This window comes from Salmo trutta, chromosome 27 (assembly GCF_901001165.1).
Source record: "Salmo trutta chromosome 27, fSalTru1.1, whole genome shotgun sequence".
Lineage (NCBI taxonomy): Eukaryota > Metazoa > Chordata > Actinopteri > Salmoniformes > Salmonidae > Salmo > Salmo trutta.
Window position 1 is genome coordinate 24,142,398 of NC_042983.1, and position 24,255 is coordinate 24,166,652.

Below are 24,255 nucleotides of genomic sequence, written 5' to 3' on the forward strand. Positions count from 1 at the left end.
GCTAAAGAGTGAGCCATGTTCTCAGCACTTATTTTCCTGACTGATCAAAACTTGTTTCTCATGCTCGCTCTTGTCTCTTTGCAGCACACATATAGTGAGCAATTTTAGCAATGTTTAAGACTGGCAATCAAAAAATCTAAGTTTATTGGTCACGTACACAGTTTAGAAGGTGTTATAAGCAGGTCCAGCAAAATGCTTATGTTACTAGCTCCTAACAAAGCAGTAAAATGTAAAACAATTCAAATGTACGGAAAATACATACCAGGAGAATTTACACATGATCATCGAAGAACGATATGTACAGCAGCATATATTACACTAAGTGTATCCAGTTTATAAATAAGTGATGTGTATAAAAACAGGATTCTACACAGATTTTTTTTAACAAGTTGGTGCTGAGTCTTTTCTTTTTAACACCTGTAACTGCCATTTCCTGAAATCTAGCGATAAAAAAAATGCCTTTATAACAAAAAAGGGAAAAATATATATTTATTTTGCAAGACAGACCTGAGAGCTGTGGGTGAAGGCCAGGTCAAATACCACCAGGTCAAATACCACCAGGTCCCAACAAACACAGAACCAATACACCAACCATAGGAGCATGGTGTCAGAACCAGAAATCCATCTCCGCTATTTGTATAACAGAGTGAGGCCTGGGCGATATGGCCTAAAAATCTGTGATTCTATCAAACTTATGGGCGATTCACAATATCTCTATTTTTATTTTAAAAAATTACGCTTTCTCTAAATAAGCTTTGTTGCAGTTAAAATTTCAATACACAGCATTTAAAACAGTCGGGAACAATATAATGATCCAAGGCTTGTAAAATTACACCTAGGCTAAATAAGCCTTCACTTTGCAATAATCACTGATCTGGCTTTCAACTCTATGAAAATGCAATATAGTGGTTAAAAATGTAACCAGAACCATGCGCATCCACTAATGACAAACTTTTTGTAGCAGGTTGGATAGAAAATTAACACAAAAACAATCTCTCAAGCACAAGCCCACATGCTATTGAGTAGCCAGCTAAACTGCCTGACAGAAGCCAATTTGGATCTATTTGCTTGCTAACAATTTAGTACACTTAAAATGTTATGAATACACCCCTTCTGTCAGTCTCCAACTGTTTGAACAACATAGCCTGTTCACTTTGTTTAGATATTGAAATCAAGTGGGCTACCTCGCTAAGAAGACGCTTATTTCTCAGAATAAGAATGAGTTGCCAATCCCATATACAGTGCAGTCGGGAAAGTATTCAGACCCCTTGACTTTTTCCACATTTTGTTACAGTCTTATTCTAAAATGGATGAAATTGTTTCCCCCCCCACAAATCTACACATAATTTCCCATAAAGACAAAGCAAAAACATGTTTTTATACAGTAAGTTCGGACACACCGACTCATTCAAGGGTTTTTATTTTTAAAATGTTCTACATTGTAGAATAATATTGAAGACATCAAAACTATGAAATAATACATATGGAATCATGTAGTAACCAACAAAGTGTTAAACAAATCAAAATATATTTTATATTTGAGATTCTTCAAAGTAGCCACGCTTTGCCTTGATGACTGCCAAGAGTGAGTGAGCAAAGCTCTCGCTCAACCACTACTAAGGACACCACTAAAGAAACCACTACTAAGGACACCAATAAGAAGAGACTTGCTTGGGCCAAGAAAAACGAGCAATGGACATTTGACCAGTGTAAATCTGTCCAAATTAGAGATTTTTGTTTTGAGAGACGCAGAGTAGGTAAAAAGATGAATTCCGCATGTGTGGTTCCCACCGTGAAGCATGGAGGAGGTGGTGTGACGGTGCTTTTCTGGTGACACTGTCAGCGATTTATTTAGAATTCAAGGCACAATTAACCAGCACGGCTACCATAGCATTCTGCAGTGACATGCCATCCTATTGCGCTTAGTGGGACTATCATTTGTTTTTCAATAGGACAATGACCCAACACACCTCCAGGCTGTGTAAGGGTTATTTGACCAAGGATGTGGTGCTGCACCAGATGACCTGGCCTCTGCAATCACCCGACCTCAAACCAATTGAGATGATTAGGGATGAGCTGAACCGCAGAGTGAAGGAAAAGCAGCCAACAAGTGCTCAGCATATGTGGGTACTCCTTTAAGACTGTTGGAAAAGCATTCCAGATGACTACCTCATGAACCTGATTGATAGAATGCCAAGAGTGTGCAAAGCAGTCATCAAGGCAAAGGGTGGTTACCTTGAAGAATCTCAAATATAATTTGATTTGTTTACCACTTTTTTGGTTACTACAGGATTCCATGTGTTATTTCATAGTGTTGGTCTTCACTATTATTCTACAATGTAGGAAATATTACAAATAAAAGAAAAACCCTTGAATGAGTAGGTGTGTCCAAAACAAAAAAAATACAAATGAAATATAATTTACATAAATATTCAGACCCTTTACTCAATACTTTGTCGAAGCACCTTTGGCAGCAATTACAGCCTCAAGTGTTCTTGGGTATGACGCTACAAGCTTGGCACACCTGTATTTGGGGAGTTTCTCCCATTCTTCTCTGCAGATCCTCAAGCTCTCAGGTTGGATGGGGAGTGTCGATGCACAGCTATTTTCACGTGTTTCCAGAGATGTTCGATCAGGTTCAAGTCCGGGCTCTGGCTGGGCCACTCAAAGACATTCAGAGACTTGTCTCGAAATCCACTCCTGCGTTGTCTTGGCTGTGTGCTTAGGGCCGTTGTACTGTTGGAAGGTCTGAGGTCCTGAGCACTCTGGAGCAGGTTTTCATCAAGGATCACTCTGTACTCTGCTCCTCTCATCTATCCCCTCGTTCCTGAATAGTCTCCCATTCCCTGACACTGAAAAATATCCCCACAGCATGATGCTGCCACCACCATGCTTCACCGTAGGGATGGTGCCAGGTTTCCTCCAGACGTGACGCTTGGCATTTGGCCAGAGTTCAATCTTTGTTTCATCAGACCAGAGAATCTTGTTTATCATGGTCAGAGAGTCCTTTAGGTGCCTTTTGGCAAACTCCAAGCAGGCTGTCATGTGACTTTTACTGAGTAGTGGCTTCCGCCTGGCCACTCCACAATAAAGGCCTGATTGGTGGAGTGCTGCAGAGATGGTTGGCCTTCTGGAAGGTTCTCCCACCGCCACAGAGGAATTCTTGAACTCTGTCAGAGTGACCATCTGGTTCTTGGTCGCCTCCCTGACCAAGGCCCTTCTCCCCCCGATTGCTCAGTTTGGCGGCTAGCTCTGGGAACAATCTTGGTGGTTCCAAACTTCTTCCATTTAAGAATGATGGAGGCCACTGTGTTCTTGGGGACTTTCAAAGCTGCAGAATTGTTTTGGTACCCTTCCCCAGATCTGTGCCTCGAAACAATCCTGTCTCGGAGCTCTACGGACAATTCCTTCGACCTCACGGCTTGGTATATGCTCTGACATGTGCCTTTCCAAATCATGTCCAATAAATGTAAATTTACCACAGGTGGACTCCAATCAAGTTGTAGAAACATCTCAAGGATGATCACTGGAAACAGGATGCACCTGTGTGCAATTTTGAGTCTCATAGCAAAGGGCCTCAATAAAAATGTTTATAAAACGTGCCACAAAACATAAAAATAAACTGTTTTTGCTGTCATTACGGGGTAGTGGGTAGATTGGATTTAAAAAAAGAATCCTGATCATTTAGAGAATAAGGCTGTAACGTAACAAAATGTGGAAAAAGTCCAGGGGTCTGAATACACTGTATAAACGTGTCTTTTATTACTAATTCTACATTTACAAAACAGAGTAGACAGCCAGCACAGTCTATCACTAAAATGCTACTAGCATTGTGTGGTACTGCAATGAAAGAAACTGAGCATTAATTTTCCACGTTCACTGATACTTTTGTTTTAGTAGGGTCTGCTCTGTTCTTCAGTGCATTCAGAAAGTATTCATACACCGACTTATTCAACATTTTCTTGTTACAGCCTGAATTAAAATGTTTTTCATTTTTTATTCTCACCCATCTACAAACAATACCCCATGACAGTGTTTTTAGAAATGTTTGCAAATTGATTGAAAACGAAATACGGAAATATCTCATTTACAGAAGTATTTACACCACTGAGTCAATACATGTTAGAATCACCTTTGGCAGAGATTACAGCTGTGAGTCTTTCTGGGTAAGTCTAAGAGCTTTGAACACCTGGATGTTACAATATTGCCCATTCTTCTCAAAAATCAAGCTCTGTCAAATTGGTTGTTGATCACTGCTAGACAACAATTTAAGTCTTGCCATAGATCTACAAGCAGATTTAAGTCAAAACTTTAAAATCAGCCACTCAAGAACATTCACACTCCTCTTGGTAAGTAACTCCACTGTAGATTTGGACTTGTTTTAGGTTATTGTCCTGTTGAAAGGTGAATTCATCTCCCAGTGTGGTGGAAAGCAGATAACCAGGTTTTCCTGTAGGATTGTCTGTGCTTAGCGCCATTATGTTTGTTTTCTTATCCTGGGAAAAAAAAAAATAATAAAAAAAAAATAAAAAAAACTCTCCAGCCCTTAACAATTACAAGCATACCCCTATGATGCAGCCACCACTACACTTGAAGATTTGGATTTGCCCCAAATATCACACTTGTATTCAGCACAAAAAGTGAATTGCTTTGCCACATTTCTTTAAGCACTACTTTAGTGCATTGTTGCAAACAGAATGTATGTTTTGTTATATTTGTATTTTGTACAGTCTTCCTTCTTTTCACTCTGTCAATAAGGTTAGTATTGTGGAGTAACTACAATGTTGTTTCAGGTTTCTCTTATCACAGCCATTAAACTCTGTAACTGTTTTAAAGTCACCATTGGCCTCATGGTGAAATCCCTGAGCAGTTTCCTTCCTCTCCGGCAACTGAGTTAGGAAAGACACCTTTGTCTTTGCAGTGCCTGGGTGTATTGATACACCACCCAAAGTGTAATTAATAACTTCACCATGCTCAGAGAGATATTCAATTTATGCTTTTTAAATGTTTTACTCAACTACCAATCGGTGCCCTTTGCGAGGCATTGGAAAACCTCCCTGGTCTTTGTGGTGAATCTGTGTTTGAAATTCACTACTCGACTGAGGAACCTTAGATAATTGTGTGTGTGGGGCACAGAGATGTGGTAGTCATACAAAATTAATGTTAAACACTTATTGCACACAAGTGAGTCCATACAACTTATGTGACTTGTTAAGAAAATGTTTACTCCTGAACTTATTTATGCTTTCCATAACAAAGGGGTTGAATACTTTTTGACTCAAGACATTTTAGGTTTTCATTTTTAATGAATGTGTAAATATTTTTTTAAACATAACTTGACTTTGACATTATGGGGTATTGTGTATAGGCCAGTAACCAAAAATCTAAATTTAATTAATTTTAGATTCAGGCTATAACGCAACAAAACGTGGAATAAGTCAAGGGGTGAGAATACTTTCTGAAGGCACTGTACATTTTGGGCATTCAGACATAAAGGAAAGGAGGATACCTAGTCACATCTTTGGCGCCCGGGAACAGTGGGTTAACTGCCTTGTTCAGGGGCAGAACAACAGATTTTTACCTTGTCAGCTCGGGGATTCAATCCAGCAACCTTTCGGTTACTGTCCCAACGCTCTAACCACTAGGCTATCGTTAGAAATATTAAGTTCTCGTCTATTTCAGTCAAATAATGTCTAAGAGTTACAGTATCCATATGACCGATTCTGTTGGACCAAACCTCAGAGAGTTTAAATTGCTTGTTGTTTGAAAGGAAGACGTTATCTTTCATATTTTCTGTGAGTGGGAGGAGCTTGGTGTCTGTGCGAGTGGGAAGTTGCACAGTGCACACAGCACAGAGGGAGTCGAAACCATAGACACAGAACACTCATACATTATATATTTTTAAACAAACCTCGATTTCTGCGATACGGGCATTTGGAACGTCGCTCTAAAACATGAATTCGAATTAATTGTATATCGCCCAGCACTACAAACAGAGACATTTTGCCTTTACATTGCACCTTCATTATCTCACCTCAACCTGCCTGCATTAACAGTCCCACAAATGCTTGTAAAATGTCAGACCCTGCAGACTGAAAGAGCCCGATTCCTTTCTGAACCGTAGAATCTGAACCTACTAGACTGTGAAGACCTAGGCACAGCCTAAAGGGAGTCATTCTGTCACCGGACTGAGCTGAGAGCTAAGTCAGCAGTGCATGCTCCAGAGGTACCCCCCTCCTCACTGGCACTGACTGATAAAACATCTGTCACACACACACAGGTGTGCGGACACACCAACAAAGCATGGAATTTATTTTTATTTTTTCTACATCAGCAGGCTCGTGACCCATGGCCTCAGCTCAGCCTGGCTCTGTGTGCAGTCACACAGGGCAGGCTGAGCCCCTTAGCGCCTCAGTCCTGTCATGTGACTACCATGCATCTGATCTGAACCTGCAACACTCAAGCAAAGGCTTAAATCATCATCTCTCAAAGTGAATACTTCCCATCTCAGTGACGTAAGGAGGATATGAGGAAAGAGTGAGGATCTGTGTGACGTTATGGGGAAGAGTAAAGGTTGAGTAGTTGCATGTGCTGGTCTTGAGAACCCAAGGCGGCTTATAACTTCCCCTATTATGGGTTCTCAGCTGAACGTATGGACCACAGCTCCACGTAAACTACAATCCCGCGGCTCTGTTTTAACATTTAGAAACGTTAAAAATCCTCACCATTTCCCTCACAAGGCAAAAAGGGACATTCACTGACTCCACTGTAGTGCAAGGGAATTGGAGTCATGATAAGGGCAAGAGCTAGTCTAGCTGTAATGTTATGACACATAAGCCTGATATTATCAAAACATGTAACATTCAAAGCCAATCTATCCAGCAGTGAATAAAAACATGTTTCTCAAACTATTTATTGTTAACTGTGTGAATCACCAACACTGATCAAGGACCAGTAGAGAAGAACTAGCCTTCCAGATAATTTTACTAACGCACTAGTAATCATGCATCAAAGCATAAACTTCCGAGTTCCAGATAGCCAACTAACGTTACTGGTGAACGGTAGCAGTTTGCCTTCAATGTTATCTTTACAGAGATTAAGCTAGCAAGGCATGCAATTAGAATTTAGTGCTGAGCGATGAAACATTTCAGTATTTGGGGTTTTTTAAAACAAAGGTCGGTTTAATTATTTGAATTCCATTTTGTTTTTTTTCTCCCCCCTGTGAGATCAACGCGCACATTGCAGTTTCTCTAGAAATAAATCAGATCAAACCCGAACTGCGTGATGTGGTAGGGAGTTGTCGTTTCCAACAGGACAATATTCTACATAGATCAGCACAGAAAACGTGGCTATTAACTACAATAACTAGTCCGGTCGTGGTTTCTTTTACGGCTGCTAAGAATGAGCGATGGAGAGGAGAGCAGTTGCTTCCCCAGGTATCTCTACCTGAAAATACATGATCTAAGTCATTGATAGTTGGTCATAAAAATATGCCTTATTTACTTTGAAGAACTACTAAAATAGTGATTTTGTCAGACAGCATAGGCAGCAGCTCTATAGAGATGAGATGACTTTGGAATTTAATAAAGTCATCAAATAAAACAAATGTAATATACACTGAAATATTTTAAAGTAAAGTGAATAAATGAAGGTTAATAAGTGATAAGCATCGATAGGCAGTGACTACCGTCAAGAGTGTGCAAAACAGTCATCAAGGCAATGGGTGGCTACTTTGAAGAATCTCAAATATAAAATATATTTTGATTTGTTTAACACTTTCTTGGTTACTACATGATTCCATATGTGTTACTTCATAGTTTTGATGTCTTTACTAAATATTCTACAATGTAGAAAATAGTACAAATAAAGAAAAGCCCTGGAATGAGTAGGTGCGTCCAAACTTTTGACTAGTACTGTATATCGTTAAACAGCCAGTAAAAAAAAAAAAAATGTAGATATGATTTTTAGGCCATATGGCCCAGCCATAAAAAGGAACGCATCTTTCATAGCAGCAAGATTTTTTTTTAAACAAAAAAAGCTAAATTACTACACACAGTTATAGGGTTAGTGTTCCCACACGGCCATATCTCCATGTTACAGCGCTTGTTAACGCAAGATAGCACACGTGTGTAAGCCAGGGTTTCCTAAACTCAGTCTTCGGGACCCCAAGGGGTGCACGTTTTGGTTTTTGCACTAGCACTACACTGCTGATTCAAATAATCAATTTGATCATTTGATTCAGTTATGTATTGTTAGGATAAAAAACAAAACGTGCAGCCCTTGGGGTCGCGAGGACCAAGTTTGGGAAATGCTGGTGAGGAAGTGTAGTTCGTCAACTAGAGGTGCACACAGAAAATGGATCTGTACAAAGAAAAATATATTAAGTGTATATTTTTTATTTGAACGATTATTTCTCGCTGATATGAAAGATAAGGGGCATATTAGCATATGTTTCAAAAACCATTTTGCAAAGCGATGATTAATGTCACAATTGTAGTTCACACACAGCCAACCGTGGCCAATGCCAACAGCTGAAAACCCTAGAAGGGCTTTCAAGAGCTAACTAGCTAGGTACACTATATATATATATATACACACAAAAGTATGTAGACACCCCTTCAAAAATGTGTTGATTCAGCTATTTGTAGCCAAACCCATTGCTGACAGGTGTATAAAAATTGAGCACACAGCCATGCAATCTCCATAGACAAACACTGGCAGTAGAATGGCCTTACTGAAGAGCTCAGTAACTTTCAACATCATAGGATGTCACCTTCCCAACAAGTCAATTTGTCTGGTGCTGGTATTGTGACGTAGAAACAACGGCAACAGCGGCTCAGCCGCGAAGTGGTAGGCCACACAAGCTCACAGAACGGGACCGCCGAGTGCTGAAGTGCGTTGCACGTAAAAATAGTCTGTTCTCAGTTGCAACACTCACTACAGAGTTCCAAACTACATCAACAGCACAATAACTGTTCGTCGGGGGCTTCATGAAATGGGTTTCCATCGCCGAGCAACCGCACACAAGCCTAAGATCATGTGCTGGAGTGGTGTATAGTTCACCGGCATTGGACTCTGGAGCAGTGGAAACGCGTTCTCTGGAGTGATGAATCCCGCTTCCCTTCTGGCAGTCCGACGGACGAATGTGGGTTTGGCGGATGCCAGGAGAACGCTACCTGTCCGAATGCATAGTGCCAACTGTAAATTTGTTGGAGGAATAATGGTCTGGGGCTGTTTTTCATGGTTCGGGTTCCAGTGAAGGGAAATCTTAATGGTACAGCATTCTAGATGATTTTGTGCTTCCAACTTTGTGGCAACAGTTTGGGGAAAGCCCTTTCCTGTTTCAGCATGACAATGCCCCCATGCACAAAGTGAGGTCCATACAGAAATGGTTTCTTGAGATTGGTGTGGAAGAACTTGACTGGCCTCCACAGTGCCCTGCCCTCAACCCCATCAAACACCTTTGGGAGGAATTGGGACACCGACTGCGAGCCAGGCCTAATCATCCAACATCAGTGCCCAACCTCAATGGAAGCAAGTCCCGGCAGCAATGTTCCAACGCCTAGTGGAAAGCCTTCCATAGCAGCAAAGGGGGGACCGACTCCATATTAATGCTCATGATTTTGGAATGAGATGTTCGACGAGCAGATGTCCACATACTTTTGGTCATGTAATGCATGTTACAGGCCTATACGCGACGTGCAATAGAAACATAGCAATTTCAACAACTATTATTAGATAACTAGCTAACTCAAGGTTAATATTTGCTAGCGAGACTAATCATAAACATATTATTAGCCAACAACTTTAACGTTAGTTAGCAGGCTGGCTAAATATCCATTCTCTGTCAGTCACTGTGTCGACGGACATAACGCGGCCACATGTTAACTGTCATGATACAGACCATTTTTACCCGATTGGAGTTTACCACGTTAGCTAGCTGGCTAACTTGGGTAGTTGTAGTTTCCTCTTTGAGCCATCTTATAACGTAGCACACGTTAATGTTACGCCAGGTTGCTAACTAGTAGCGGCGAGCTAGCCTACTCCAGTCAATCGAAACAATATACATCACATGGCTAGTTAGCGGCTAACGTCAGTTAGTTAAGCTGTGAGACTGCTATTTTCTCGTTATGACTTTGACAGGTCAAAATAAATATATTGCTGTTTGGGTACGACGTAGTTATGCTTCTTCCAGTCCTAAAGTTACAGTTAGCTAGTAATCGTAGTCAGAGCTGGCCATTGCTTGCTCTTTCTGGAACTGTTTTTGTTGTTGTTATGAGGGCGGACCCCAAAACTGAGGCCTCTGTCAAAACACACCGAAGCAGGAAAACAACCGGCGGACTCACCAGAGAGAAAGCAATGACAATAGAAACGGTAATGATCCAGTTGAAGATCCGTGCACTGGGTTTGCAATAAATTACACGTTAGGAAATACATTTGTCATATCCGAGGCCAGTTTCAATACGTCCAGTAGAAGAATCGAGTCGCCATCGCTGCGAATCTCCAACCCAATATTCTACGTGACGTAGTACGCAACGTAACCACGTTTATTTGGATGTGGGGGATGGGTACGCAAACGAATCACATGAACATGTAAACAAATAAATAAATGCAAGCTGTACGCTATCCGGGGTCGTTGGGACGTCCATACCATAAACCCTTACGCCTATCATAACCGTTTTAAATGTAAACTTCAATGGGGTAGCGTCAGTTGGGACGTCCAAAGGATTCGGTTGAGACTTTTCCAAGAAAAGTACACCGTTTTTAAACCTATTTCTACCATCTTTGTTTACATCTGTCTAAACGTTACATACATTTTTAGTAGGCTTAAACTTATACTAGGCCACCAGAGAGAATTTGTCATTGTAGAAAACCAGCATTAACCTATTTTCCTATGCTTTTGTGCATGTTGACACCAACTTAGCATTGAGAAACGATCAAGCTGAAGCACTCATTTTGATTTGATTGATTTTAATTTATCATCAATAACTACTGCCAGAAAAAATTACATTAAAATATTATATTTTCCCTGTGTGTGTGTGTGTGTGTGTGTGTGTGTGTGTGTGTGTGTGTGTGTGTGTGTGTGTGCTCCAAAAACTGAGACCAATTTGTGATGCCTAAAGTGGTAACAAAAAACACAACACACATAGGATCTTATTCAATAATGTATTGGATGATGGCTTCATACATATGTGAATCCAAGACACTTGGTATATTTTTGTCCATTCCTTAACAGCTTCCAATGCCTTGAAACATGAGATGAGATATTAGCCTTTTGAGCACCTCATCTGTATTAACAGGTTTTAATTACATTTATTTTGACAGGAGAGGTGACGCCAGAGCACATACTGTTAAACAACATTTGGAATCTCTTTATGATCAAACCCAAATCTCATAGGTAATTCAGTAAAACAATCGCATACTTGCTTACCCAAGTACTCAACCACCTTTTAGTGATGGAGGTCTATGACCATCAAATCACAATCTATCAAAAAGGCCAGAAAAATCATGAGGCTTAATTGATATGGGATAAAAAGTCATTTCTAAATGTCTGCTTTTTACTTAGGGATTTGGGATAGAAAATTTCAGAGGGACTTTGTTTAGTCCTGTTTTCATTCAATTCGCCATCTTATTCACACATTACTAAACCGTCTTGTGAATACTACAAAGAGTCAATTCAGTCAGTTGAATATATAACACATTGTGTCTGTCACCAAAACTGCCAATTGCAACATGCATGGTTTCACCAGCGTAAAAAGGGATAAGTGCTGATTCAATGTCAATGCACCAGAACAATAATACAAAACAGTCTATTCCCCTTGTGACCAGTATGAAATTGCATGCAAAATTCAAACAATTAAATCAGGTTTATGTGAATATGTAAAGGTCCATAAGGGTCTGTGTAAATCAATTCCTTTTTCAGCCATTTATTTGTCAATTCTTCTGTGAAAGACGATGAGATCTCATACAAGAAATGTTACTTCTAAGTACTCCCATACACAGTATCACTGATATAGAAAATGAGTTGTAAAAATAAAGGACAATTCATCATAGATTAATATAGGATATCCAGATTCCCCATTTCATCCTTAGAGGTATACAGTGTCATTCTGAAGTGTCAAGCACATACTGTATCTGCTCAGCAAGTATGGAAGAGTCAGTTCTGTCAGGATGTCAGCAATTTTATACTTTTGCCTCTCTCTGTTTGCTTCACAAAAAACATTATATTAAATGACCTAATTATGAACATTGTCATTGTACCAATGGATTACAAAATAGCCTGCCATTTCTCTCAAAAAACAACCATTAGTTTTCCATGTGCATTCCCATAGTTAAAACTTCCATAATCCCATATAACATATGGCAGAACCATTCTGTCTACTGATTTCTTCTGTTATTATATTAATTAATTATTGTGTTTACCATTTATGAAAGCGACTGGTTCAGTAAAGCTTTAAGAAGCAAGTCTACCCTGAGAGAAGGTCTAAAACATGGGCAAGCTTGCCAGACCAGAACTGGCTCATATGGGTTTTAGTTAAAGGGATAGTTCCCCCAAATAACAAAATTACATATTGGTTTCCTTACCCTGTAAGCAGTCTACGGACAAGGTTCGGCAGCAATCTATGCTTTGGTTTAGTTTCCCTAGCACATTTTCAAAATGCTAATGTTTTGGAATTTGTGGCACAAATCCCATCCAACTCCTTGTACCGATATTAGCATTTTCTGGCATCATGTCCAAATTATTTGAAAATATCTCAAAATGATTGTGAAGCTCAACAATTTTTTTTTGTCACGTGCACAAGTATAGTGAAATTGCCTTGCTTGACTCCTTATAGATGATTTGAACATGATGTGCGAAAATGCTAATATCGGTACCATGACTTGAATGGGATTTGTGCCACAAATGCTAAAAGGTTAACATTTGGGAAAAGTGCCAGGGAAATAAAACCAAGGCATGGATTACTGTCATTCCTTGTCCATAGACTGGTTTCCTAACCCTGTAAGCAATGTCATTTTGTAATTTGGAAGAATGATCCCTTTAATAAATCTGTACACTATATTTCAATATAGTCAGCACATTTTGTTCAATAACATAAGATATAATTTTCAGTAAATGTGTAATATTTATATATCTATACATATACAATCCAAATCCTCTGAACTAGTTAGACAGTGTTTACTACCAACTTCAACGATACAGTAAAGGCAAAGACTCACTTGTGGACACTAAAAATTACATTTCTTGAATCCTCACAATTATTTAAATCTAAGTGCTGTAAGTAGTTCATACACAAGGTATTGAAGACCTATTAAAATGGTTGAGTACAAAACAGAAGGAAAATACAGAAGATTATAACGAACTGCAAGCATGACAAAACTAATATATTCAATACAGTAGTGGCCAGCGGCAAGGATAATGAGACAATAAATTCCATTTTGTGTCATAGAATGTACATTCTAACTGAATTCAATGTAGTCAAATGTTGGTCATACTGTATGATGTTCTTTCCATCAGGATTCATTTCCATGCTTTCAGATTTTTATTCCAGTCAGACAGCCAAACAGAGGGACATGTCCGTGCTCTATAGTGCATTATTTCTTTCTACAGTATGTTACCACCATGTAATCAAACCAGAGTTGTTTGGATGACTCAAGACTGTTTGCCCACTGAGCTAAGAACAAGATTGACATGAATGCAGGAGGAACAGCATGAGTCTCTGAAAAGACAGAATTAGGATGGAGAGAAAGGGAGCAGAGGATGAATGTGTTCCTTTGTAATCCAAGAGTTGGGGTTCTCAATGTGGTCTTTAAAGAACGCTCATGTTTGCCTGAGACTCCTCACTAGAAGATTATCAGGTTCCATTGTTGTCTGAGACATCACTAAAACATATCTTAATGCATTTATTCAAAGGTTGGAAGGTCATGAGTGTGAATGACAACACAATCATGGCATGATCTGCATCAACAAAAACTGAGGTAACCAGGTGTGCATTGGCCCGTTACAGTCTGAAACCAGTGATTTAGAGGACGAGAGCAGTCTGAAATAAATCATGTAAACTGTGCTCATGTGTAGTGAGTTTCATTTACAGCCTAGTAAACCTCAATGATAAAAAATAAATACAAAATACACTAAATAGATTCTACTAATTAGATTTGACATTTCCTTTCTTATTTTTTGCAGATTTTTTTTGTTTTCACCAATTTTTGCTCCAGTATATCACAGGTGACTAACTATAAAGGATAACAGGGTCAGTGAAGTACCATGCTTCATCTGGTTCAGAAGGCTATTGCAGACAATTCTACAACATGTACAACCACACTTTATATGTTTGTTACAAATGTTTCAAAACATACAACCAAGTACATACGAGATGTTGAATATTTAGAGTCTTAAAGGACTATCTCTCAGTCAGTAGTAGAATTTCACGATACTTGACTTAAACAGTCCTGTCTTACAGACAAAATCTGAAAAATTGCTATTCAAAAAGTAGCAAATTTGGTCAGTCTCTTTTTAAATAATTATAGTGCTTTTGATGGCTTAAGACAGGGGTCTTTTTTAATCTCACCCAGTGGCAATCTACACAACTTCAGTGTACATTTCATGACACCATAGTTGCAGAAGTCTTTACGTCAGAGTCCATTAAGTAAAACAACAGCTAGTGCTGTTACATATATTTCAAAGTAGTATCCATTATCAAAAAACCTAAAACACATTTATAAATATTTTTTATTTTCTAAAAGTCCTCTAAGGGAATTTTTCTGTAAGAGTTTAGCTCCGGTTCCCCCGGTTTTCCGAAAAGGGGTATTTATTTAGTGTGATCAGACAGGGAGGACAGGCATTGAGGAGCCAGGCTCCACTTCATGTGCTCTGGAAGCTTCTCTTTGAGAGTCTCCCATGTGCGGTGCGATTCAGCAGGACTGAGGAAATGTGGAGGGAGGGAGGGGCCTAAAACTCCCACTCCAGGGTCTCCTCCCGGTTAGCTGCTCTTTCCAGCCTATGGATGATATTGTTGAGGTTGGCCATTTTCTCAGTGCGTCTCTGAACACTCTTGTTGGGCTTGGGGCTCTGGATGGGAGGCAGGGGGTTAGGGTCCAGGCTGTGGTTGGTGCTTGTGGTGGGTGGGTTGGGCAGGGATGGGGAGATGGGTGTAGAGGAAGTCGGGACAGGGGAGACAGACATCATGAGGCCGGGTGAGGAGGCAGCGGAGGGGGAGTTGAGGGAGACCTCCAGGCTGCTGCGACAGGGCTCCGACGATGCCTTGAAGCTGACCGGGTCTACAAAAGACTTGCTGGAGTTGTCACCTTCGTGCCTGGACTGGCTGGCTCTCTGGGGGCCATCTAGGGAGAGCTCCCCGTGGAAGAGCCCCTGAGCCTGGCTACTCATCCCTTCTTCCTGCCTCAGGCTCTGAATATAGTGTGGAGCCAGGTGGGGCTCTTGGCAGCCGACCATCAGGTCCCCATGCTCCGTTTTCAACTGAGGGAACTGGATGTCCATAGAGAAACACTGGGTCTTAGACTGTCCGATGAAGCCCTCCCTCTCCTCCTCCTCCTCCTCCTCCTCTCCCTCACTGGCCTCCTGTTTGACATGAGGCAGTGGTGTGTTGGCGCTGAGGGGGAGGATGGGGTGGGTGCGTCCAGTGGGGTGCAGCAGCCCCCTCTCATCCCCGTCTGAGGTGGGGCTCTGTGTGGCCGAGGGAGAGTAGCTGTGGTGTTCTGCATCCGTGTCGTTGTCCTGGAGACCCTCCATGAGGACCTCCCGTCGCATCCTGGACCTGCTTAGAAAAACACAACAATCAAACAAACAGTTGGAAGGAGTCGTGTATTTCATTCATCCAAAACAAGCATCTACGTATTCTGTTAGTAATTCCATGTACTATATTGATCAAATCTCATTATTGTAGTCCCTCTGGGAGTGGGGATCTGAAGCAATGTCTGACCTATAGTTGTGAAACCAGTTGATGACGGTATTGGTTTTGAGGTTGAGCTGGGAGGCCAGTATCTCAATGGTGTGCTGGGATGGGTATGGCTCCAGGAGGTAGGCCTTCCTCAGAGCCTCCTTCTCCTCAGCCCCCAGTACCACCCTGGGCTTCTTCACCTGGCTGTAGGGACACAGGTCTATGGAGGCCAGGGCCGGGCTCACACATTCAGAGCTGGCGCTGGGAGAGTCACTATCTGAGCCGGTACTCAGCAGCCCATACCGCCGCTTCAGATAGGCTGGGAGGACAACAAAGAGAGAAAGAGTTAGAGAATTCAATGACGACGCACGGAATAACATGAATCAATACATCACACAGTATAGCTGCTGTACATACATCCATGGGTACACTCAGTGCTCTACTGCTAACATGCAAACCCTGATAACAGAAGACCAGATACCATGCTGTAAATAGACCAACCTTTCTTCTCCATCTTCTTCATGTCCCTCAGCTTGTCCACATTGTGCGGGTCGTTGAGCCACAATTGCATGCGGACGAAAGGCTCCCTGCCTTTGAGGCTGAGTTTATGCCAGGGTTTGGGCCTGGAGAGCAGGTCTGACACTGAGCCCTGGGTGAGGCCCAGTATACTCTCCCCAAACAGCCGCTGGCCTAGAACACACACACACAAACAAAAAGGTGTAAACACACACCTTAACACATTTGCCAAACAGAGCACACAAAGTAGATCTGTTTAAACACTGCTGACCTAGTGGACACACAACATAACCTAGTCAGGTGGTCAGACCAAACCACAACACATATCAATAACTCACCAGAACATAGACACTCATTTCTAAAACCCATATCCAGATATACCAACAGACTCACCTAGGTTGTTGTCTGTCAGTACCTCCTTGACTTTCTTGGTGATAGCGTATGTGTCCAACTCTGGGTACATGGCCACCAGCTCCTGGATGCCCAGCGGGGTGTGGGGCTGGTGAAGGGAAAGCAGACTGGGGGTGGACTTCCCTCCCTCTGGGTGGGGGTTCACCAGGCCCTCAGGCTGCTGGTTCTCCTTGCTGCTCTCCAGGGTCAGGCTGACGGGCTCCACCAGCGGGCTGGGGTGGCTCTCCTCTGGGCTGGGGGGCGGGGAGGGCGACGACTGGGCCGTCACTGGGCTTTTATCTATGGGCGGAAGTCACAAAACATCAGAGGGTAATATAATCAGTTAGAGCAACAGATAAAGAAGCAAAGAGACCTTCTCCATTCAACTGATTGACCAGAACTTAAACGTATACAAACTATTACTTCTATTAAAATAATGTGTCCATGTTGCAATGTGATATGGAGTGGCCCACCTTGAGAGAGGCTCTGGCTGGGGAGCTGGTTGAGTCCTTGTCCCAGCTGGTCCAGCAGCCACAGCTGCATGCGGATAAAGGGTTCCCTGCCTTTCTGGGTCAGCTTGCTCCAGGGTTTGGGCCGAGACAGCATGTCACTCACACTGCCCTGAGACAGACCCAGCACCTGGAGAGGACACCAGAAACAGGCTAAGAGTCAGCAAGTAAAATTGAGTAAATACAGCTATTTCTAATGTGAATATGAATCTCAAGTTGATAAAGATCTTGGGGAGAAAAGTTTGGCTATTTCATACACTCTTTTGCGAGACGAAAACCAGTTTGAGATGTGACAAAATAGTGACTGGCACATCAACTTCACCACATTACTATTTTAAAATGTTGCATATCTACAACCACTAGAGGGCGGTAGCACACAGTCTACATAATTAAATAACACTTGCTCTGGAATCATCTTTTACTTAAAAAGAAGCCTTGCTAGTTACTTAGATGTATGATGCTACAAGGCATAAAAGAGTCACAGAAAAACATCCAAAACAATGCAAACCATTTTAGATGAAGCATGGACAGACAAATCAGGACGGAGTAAGGAAGTTAGTACAGCGAAGTAAAGTGAACACACCTTTTCACCAAAGATCCTCTGACAGATGCCATTCTTGGCCAGCTTCTCTTTGACCTGTCGGGTGAGTTCGATGGTGTCCACCTCGCGATACATGTACATCTCATACTGCTCCGGTGTCAGGGGCGGCACGGTGGGCTTCAGGGTGCGGGGGATATATGATGGGTAGTAGGCCAGGCCACGGCCAGTTGACTCTCCGCTCACTGAAACGTCTGACTCCACCTTCACCTCCACAGACTGCATCATCCCCGAGCCAGTGTCCTCCTCGGTCGCAGACGCCTCCTCACTGTTGGGCAGACACTCTCCGTTCTCCAACCGGGGCCGGGGCAGGGCCGAGGGGCCCGAGGACGAGGAAGAGGACAGGGAGGGAGACACTGAGGTGAAGGGCTGAGAGTTGCCGCCCCCTACGCCGCCCACCATGCCTATGGGCCCCCGCTCCACGGACCAGTGCTGGTCGAAGTAAGTCCCTGCCTCGCCGATCTCTGACTTGACTTTACGGATGATGTTCTGAACGAAGGCGGCAGGGGAGAGGACACTGAGGGGGGTTTGGGGGCTGCTGACGGGGTTGGCCATGCACACAGTCACCGTGCCCCCCTCCTCCTGTTTGATGAAGGTGGGTAGGGGCAGGACCTTGGAGGGCTCAGGGAGACCCAGGTGCTTCACTTGGGGCCCAGTGCTGGTGGCAGAGGCCCTGCCACAGACCTCCATCTCCATCAGGGCCTGCTGCTGCGCCTGCATCTCCCTCCTGGCCTGCTCCAGGATGTTCTTGATGGTGTCATCTGAGCTGCTGTCTGCCCCGTTACTGCTCCTGCCCGAGGGGCTGCCCAGGGATGTCTTAATGTCACCTGTAGAGCACACACACACACAGTCACAACATCCCCCCCGTTACACAGAACTCTATGAATACATACTCCACACCGACTTCAAAAAACTTAAACTGCCATCAAAACCAATTGCTGTCAAAATGTATACACCAAAATAATGATAATCTAAATGTCACCTGACCTAGCACAGTTGAATATAGGGTAGATGCATAACCTGTTCCAGACCCACCTCCTCTCTGGGACTGGATCTCCTTCTTGGCCTGCTCCAAGATATTCTTGATGGCGTCGTCTGACCCAGTTTCAGGAGTTCGGATGCGAGGAGTGATGCTCCCTGCCACAGAGAGGGTAACAGAGAGAGAGAAAGGGGGTGAGTGGGATGGCTGATCAGAGAGCAGTTCCAAGGCGTTGCTTTTGACTGGTAGATCAATGGCTGCCTTTGAGATCTCGGCATCTGAGGTTGCAGTATACGGCAAGTTCAACTTTCAAAAGCTCTGAAATCTGGGGAGAAAACAAAGTTTAAAAGTAACACAACAAACATGGGAGAGGAAGCCATGAAGAAGTTTGAGGTGCAGGCCAAGGAGATTAAAAGGTTTAACTGCAGAGAGGTCCAGAAACTACACCACCAGCCTTTCAAAACACACCACATGAGAGACGAGTTGGCAACTCTGCTCTATCCCTCAGCACTAATAAAATCCTGAAATAAAAACACTGCTATCGCAATACATCTGCAGACAACCTTCAGTTTTAGCATATTAAATGCTTTTAAATGAGTGCCTGCAATTCTTTCAGGTTAGAAAGTGAGTTTTCATGGCTGGGCACTGTGATCCTGTCCAGTATTTCCTGACACACCCAGTGATCTGCTGTTATATCTGTGGTTCAGAATAACCACTGTCCAGTCCACTCACCTCTCTGTCGGACCTGGATGGTTCTGAGGGCCAGAATGTTCTGTTCATCAGACAGGAACTGTTTCATCTTGATGAAGGGCTCCTTGCCTTTCACTGTCAGCTTCCTCCAGGGCTTGGGCCGGGCCAGGATCTCACTGACCGAACCCTGTGATAGGCCCAGCACATAGTGACCAAACACACGCTGGCCAATGTTGTGCTTCAACAGCTGCTCTTTGATCTGGAAGGCAATATCCGCTGTCTCCAACTGGTCATCATCACCTGCAGTGGAGCTCCCACTCTCCGATTGGTCGCTGGGCAGGCCCGCCTCAATGCCCCCAGTTCCTGCAGGTCCCTGATTGGTTGACATTAGGGCGGCTTTGGCTGCATACAGGGCGGTGGGGAAGGCCATGATGGGGCTGCCGGCTTCCTTCTTAAAAGGTGGGGAGCAGAGGAGCTGCTTGTGGAGGACGTGGTCCGCAGACAGCCTGCCCCCTGAGCAAGGGGACACAGAAAAGGGGCGGGGGAGGTCGTGGCTAGAGGAGGAGACGTCCATGGTGGGAGGACCAGGGCTGGCCGAGGTACGCACATCCACCTGGGAGACTGAGGAGAAGGACCCTGTGGGCCTGCCCCCCTCTCTGCCTGACTCCTCCGATTGGTCCTCATCTGCAGACACAGTCACACTCAGTTTGGCAGCACTTTCACAGCCACTGGGGTTAAAGCTGCATAGGACCAACACAGACACTACATGAAGCTTACATACACTGTGTAGTCTCGGGTCTATAAACTACAAAACAGCTTTCAAGAACTACAATTAGATGTCATAGACATAGGGCACGTTCGACATTCCAGCTGACTTGGAAGGTGAGTCGAGACTGACTCCCTGATCTACAAATCACCTTGCATCATAAATAACTACTGAATACGATTTGTAGATTAGTCAGTCACAATTTACCCATGATACATCACGGTTTTGATGCTCTCGAACGTGGCCATAGACACTGTTGCCTCACCATTGTTGTGTAAGACTCTGGCCTTATCCATCAGGTATTTGTGAGAGGGAAGAAAGGCCTCTTTGTCCAGCAAAAGAGCCTCTGCAGCCTTGGCAGATTCCTGGTGACACACACATTGTAATTTAACAGCCTGTGTGTATCAATTATAGTGGCTGTAGATGTCCTTACAATGGATGCTGCTCACTAAGGCATTCAATGGCACTGCTGTACTTTTCCTTCCTTGACCGCAGTGGAACATTAAGAGGAAAACAAAAGTCTACTTTGAAACAAACTACTCTGTTTAATACTGGGCTATGAACAACAACGCAATACACAGCAGACCGTTAGTAAATATCTCACCTGGGACGAGCTACCATTCGCTGAGGCCAACTTCATTACCTTCAGTATACTACAAGAGGGGAAAAAAACAGTATGAATGTTATATTGTGTTCCTGTATATAAGACGGTGTAAAACGTTTAGTAGTCTCTTATCAAGCACTGTGGGTCACCTGAGTTCTGTTTTAATCTCATCATAGTCCATCTGGGATTGCAGTTTAGCTTCTAATCTCTGAAACAGTCAAAGAGAGGAAGCATATTTCACAAAACTCCACTAACAAGAAGGTACCTCTTGCCATTTCAGTGTGTGCAATAGAACATACCTCAATAGCTTCCGTTTTATAGGCCAGCTGGCGTTCCAGCGATATGATCTGATTGGCTGAGGTGTCCTGGACTTCCTGTAGTGCAAACTGCAGTCTCTGTATGTTCTCCAATAGCCTGAGGATCTCACGGTCTTTAGCAATCAGCTTAGCCTCCAACTTGGATGACAACACACCACCCTTCTCATCCCTCTCCTAAGGGGAAGAAAGACAGGGTGTGAGAGAAAGAAAGTCAAAGAGAGTAAAATACACTGAAGGGTAAGTTAATGAAAGGCGATAATTCCTTTAAAGAAAATCGAATATTCTGCCATCCAGAATTCACACACTTAAAAGATCCATGACGTGAAGCTTGACTTGGCTCCCTGTCAATGAATTTGAAGGGGAAGAAATCGAGGAACACATTGATCTAAAGAGGAAGTGGATGTGGTCTCGTCTTACCCCACTAGTGCCCTCTGGTGGATCATAGCTGCCTGGGGTGGTGCTCCGGGCACTGGCCAGCTGCTCCTTTAGCCTTTCCACCTGCCTCTGGGCCATCTCCGCTTTCTACAACCAAACATCACAGCATAACAACTCACACAACAAAACACTGACACAACCAATCTGTCAGTCACTCAGCAGATATACAGATGAACTGGTCCTGAAGAGAACAGAAAGACAAATCTGAGGACAGACCCTCAGCAAAAAAAGAAATAGGAGAGGGGTTGAGACAACGCCCACCAGCAGAAGAGTGCATCTACCACTCCATTTTGCTGAGAGGGCTGTTTAGTCAGCGCACTTTCTTCCCAAACTGTTTACCTGCTCTGTCACACTCGGGCTGCTAATTAATGATTCATTTTGAGAACATTTATCTAAGAGCTGCTGGCGGAGAGAGAGGGTAGGATAGAGAGCGAATGACAGAGCGAGCAAGCAAGAGAGAGAGAGAGCGAGAAGGAAATAGAGGAACGGGAGAAAGAAGGAGAGAGAGAAGAGAAATCACTAGGAAGGAAAGATAGCAATCAAGGCAATGAGGTAAGTAAGAGCCCCAGCTCATAGCACTCCGACATCAATCGCGCTCGGCAGTCTCTCCTGTCCTCTACTGAGTGTTGCCGTGGTGCCGTGGAGCACCCACAGACGGGGGCCAGGTTTTTCTGTCTCTAATCACAGGGGCTCAGGGAGTGGGAGGCAGGGGAGGAGGCGGCATGGGGGCTGCAGGATGCAGGGTGTCTAATTAAAACAGGAGGCTTGATTACAGGAGTGATTACCTTAACGAATGAGCATCTCAATCAGAGGGCTGCCTACAGGACGGCAGGTCTCACTCACCTGGTTCGCCTTCTCAAGGTTCATCACGATCACGCTGACCTCCTCCACCCTGGAACACACACAGAACCAGCTAGTGGGTTACTGAGGGGGCTAGGATTTATACACCCGCCTTGACTTTTACACACTTTTCTTACATGATTCACAGTAAATCACACACTGCCGTAGTCTTCACACAACATCAAGAAAGCATCAGTCCTCATATAGCGCCCTGGACTGCCTGTCTGACCCCTACTCTGAGTTCTTTGGAGATTGCATCCCTACATTCCTCTATACATCTAACAATCAGAAGTCTAATTTAAGTAGCAGCTCAGCCAGATTATTCATGAGGTTTGTTTGAAGTTCAACAGTTTCTTTTTAGACACATGGGACTTGATTTTCAAAAGGTGGAGAAAAATGAATTAATGGGGATTGTGAGATTGATTAAAATATGCACATAGATTTCTGGAATTTTTCAGGACAAAGAAACCCCTTTCCGTTTCACTAAATGTGTTTTTGAGAGGAAATCAGAGATCTTGTTCACTATCAAACACTCTTTTCAAACCAACCATGATCTTCCTCACCTCTGTCTGCACCCACAGTGCCCTTCATCTCACTGCTGGTTATTATGGGCTTGCTTTAGGAAGATTCATGACACAAACAACTTAACTCATCACCCATTCTGAATAGTCACAAAGCATTGCTTTCCAATATTTTGTGTGGTTAACAATAGTTAGAACCCCAAATTCAGGACATTTAAAATATCCAATATTTCTCCATATTAATTAGTAGTAGTGTTGTGCTGATGTACAGTCCAAGACTCACAGGGCTCTGGGCAGTGTCCAGGCCACGCCAATAAGCCTATGATAGGTGGGACCACACTGACAGAAAAAGGAACGAGGTGTCACATACAGAATTAATGAACTTGTGCAGTATGGAAAAATGCTTTGTATTGATTAACTGTTCAGATACTCAAAATCAGCCAAAGTAGCCAAATGACCCTAATTAGCAACATAATGGAAAAAGTCAGTGAGAGTAAGAAGAGGTAAAGTTGGAATCACAGAGCCTTGGGGATGAGTCCTGAGAGAGAGGTAGTGGTGATTATGGGCCAGGGGGTTGTGTATTCAGTATTCCTATTAGACTACTGCGTCAGTTGAGGACAACACCCACTCATATGTCAACCCTTATAGGATGTAGAACTCATTACCTATTCATTAACTTCAAACCCAGCCATTCACAAATGAAGCACTGGCCCGGTGGCCCAAGCACCAACACACAACCATCCTTCCTCTTCCCTCACAGGGAGCTAAAGAGCTGTCACTGTGAACAGCTGCTGAACATGAGAGGGGAGTCAAATGGAAAATGCTTCAAATCCAGCAGAATGGATGGCGGTGGGTCTGGAAAGTCCAGTTCAATAGCACCATGGATTAAGCCTGGGAGAAAATCCATTAGCACCGGCTCAGTGTGCTCCGTCCGCAGCACAACCCAAACAAAGGAGTGTTTACTTTTAATGTCTATCGACATCCTTCATACAACTTCAGATTCATTTCAACGTTGAGTTGGATACATAGCGCTCACAGATCCAGGACAAGGTAGAATATTTTCTGGAGCAATCTTTAAATGGAGTCATTCTTCTTGAGGCGTGTCAAGGCTCTGGCTGTCAGACAGAGGCGGCCAACACAGAGCTCTCCCATCCATAGACCTGCATTAGTCACACCGCGGTAACGTCCAAAATG

The 24,255-nt window shown here is 43.3% G+C and overlaps 2 protein-coding genes across 9 annotated transcripts in view; both read right to left on the reverse strand.

Annotated features, from left to right (window-relative positions):
- Positions 1–10,534, reverse strand: part of LOC115164660 (myotubularin-related protein 3) — a 30,447-nt gene extending 19,913 nt beyond the window's left edge. For all 5 annotated transcript variants that reach the window (XM_029717375.1, XM_029717371.1, XM_029717372.1 and 2 more), the window contains exon 1: positions 10,347–10,534. The gene's annotated coding sequence lies outside the window, so the exon portion shown is untranslated. The remainder of the gene's footprint in view (positions 1–10,346) is intronic.
- Positions 10,535–11,152: 618 nt separating this feature from the next.
- Positions 11,153–24,255, reverse strand: part of LOC115164661 (homeobox protein cut-like 2) — a 125,222-nt gene continuing 112,119 nt past the window's right edge. The window contains exons 9-22 of one of the 4 annotated variants that reach the window (XM_029717379.1): positions 22,544–22,592; positions 21,683–21,787; positions 21,248–21,439; positions 21,098–21,156; positions 20,949–20,997; positions 20,610–20,709; positions 19,621–20,262; positions 18,945–19,046; positions 17,895–18,736; positions 17,276–17,441; positions 16,806–17,102; positions 16,398–16,586; positions 15,939–16,215; positions 11,153–15,773 (exon numbers count right to left, since the gene is read on the reverse strand). In XM_029717379.1, the coding sequence (XP_029573239.1) occupies positions 14,948–15,773; positions 15,939–16,215; positions 16,398–16,586; positions 16,806–17,102; positions 17,276–17,441; positions 17,895–18,736; positions 18,945–19,046; positions 19,621–20,262; positions 20,610–20,709; positions 20,949–20,997; positions 21,098–21,156; positions 21,248–21,439; positions 21,683–21,787; positions 22,544–22,592 (3,895 nt within the window). In that variant the 3' untranslated portion in view covers positions 11,153–14,947. Of the gene's footprint in view, positions 15,777–15,938; positions 16,216–16,397; positions 16,587–16,805; positions 17,103–17,275; positions 17,442–17,894; positions 18,737–18,896; positions 19,047–19,620; positions 20,263–20,609; positions 20,710–20,948; positions 20,998–21,097; positions 21,157–21,247; positions 21,440–21,682; positions 21,788–22,543; positions 22,593–24,255 lie in introns of all 4 variants that reach the window. The other 3 variants (XM_029717378.1, XM_029717377.1, XM_029717376.1) reach the window with 3 other exon arrangements.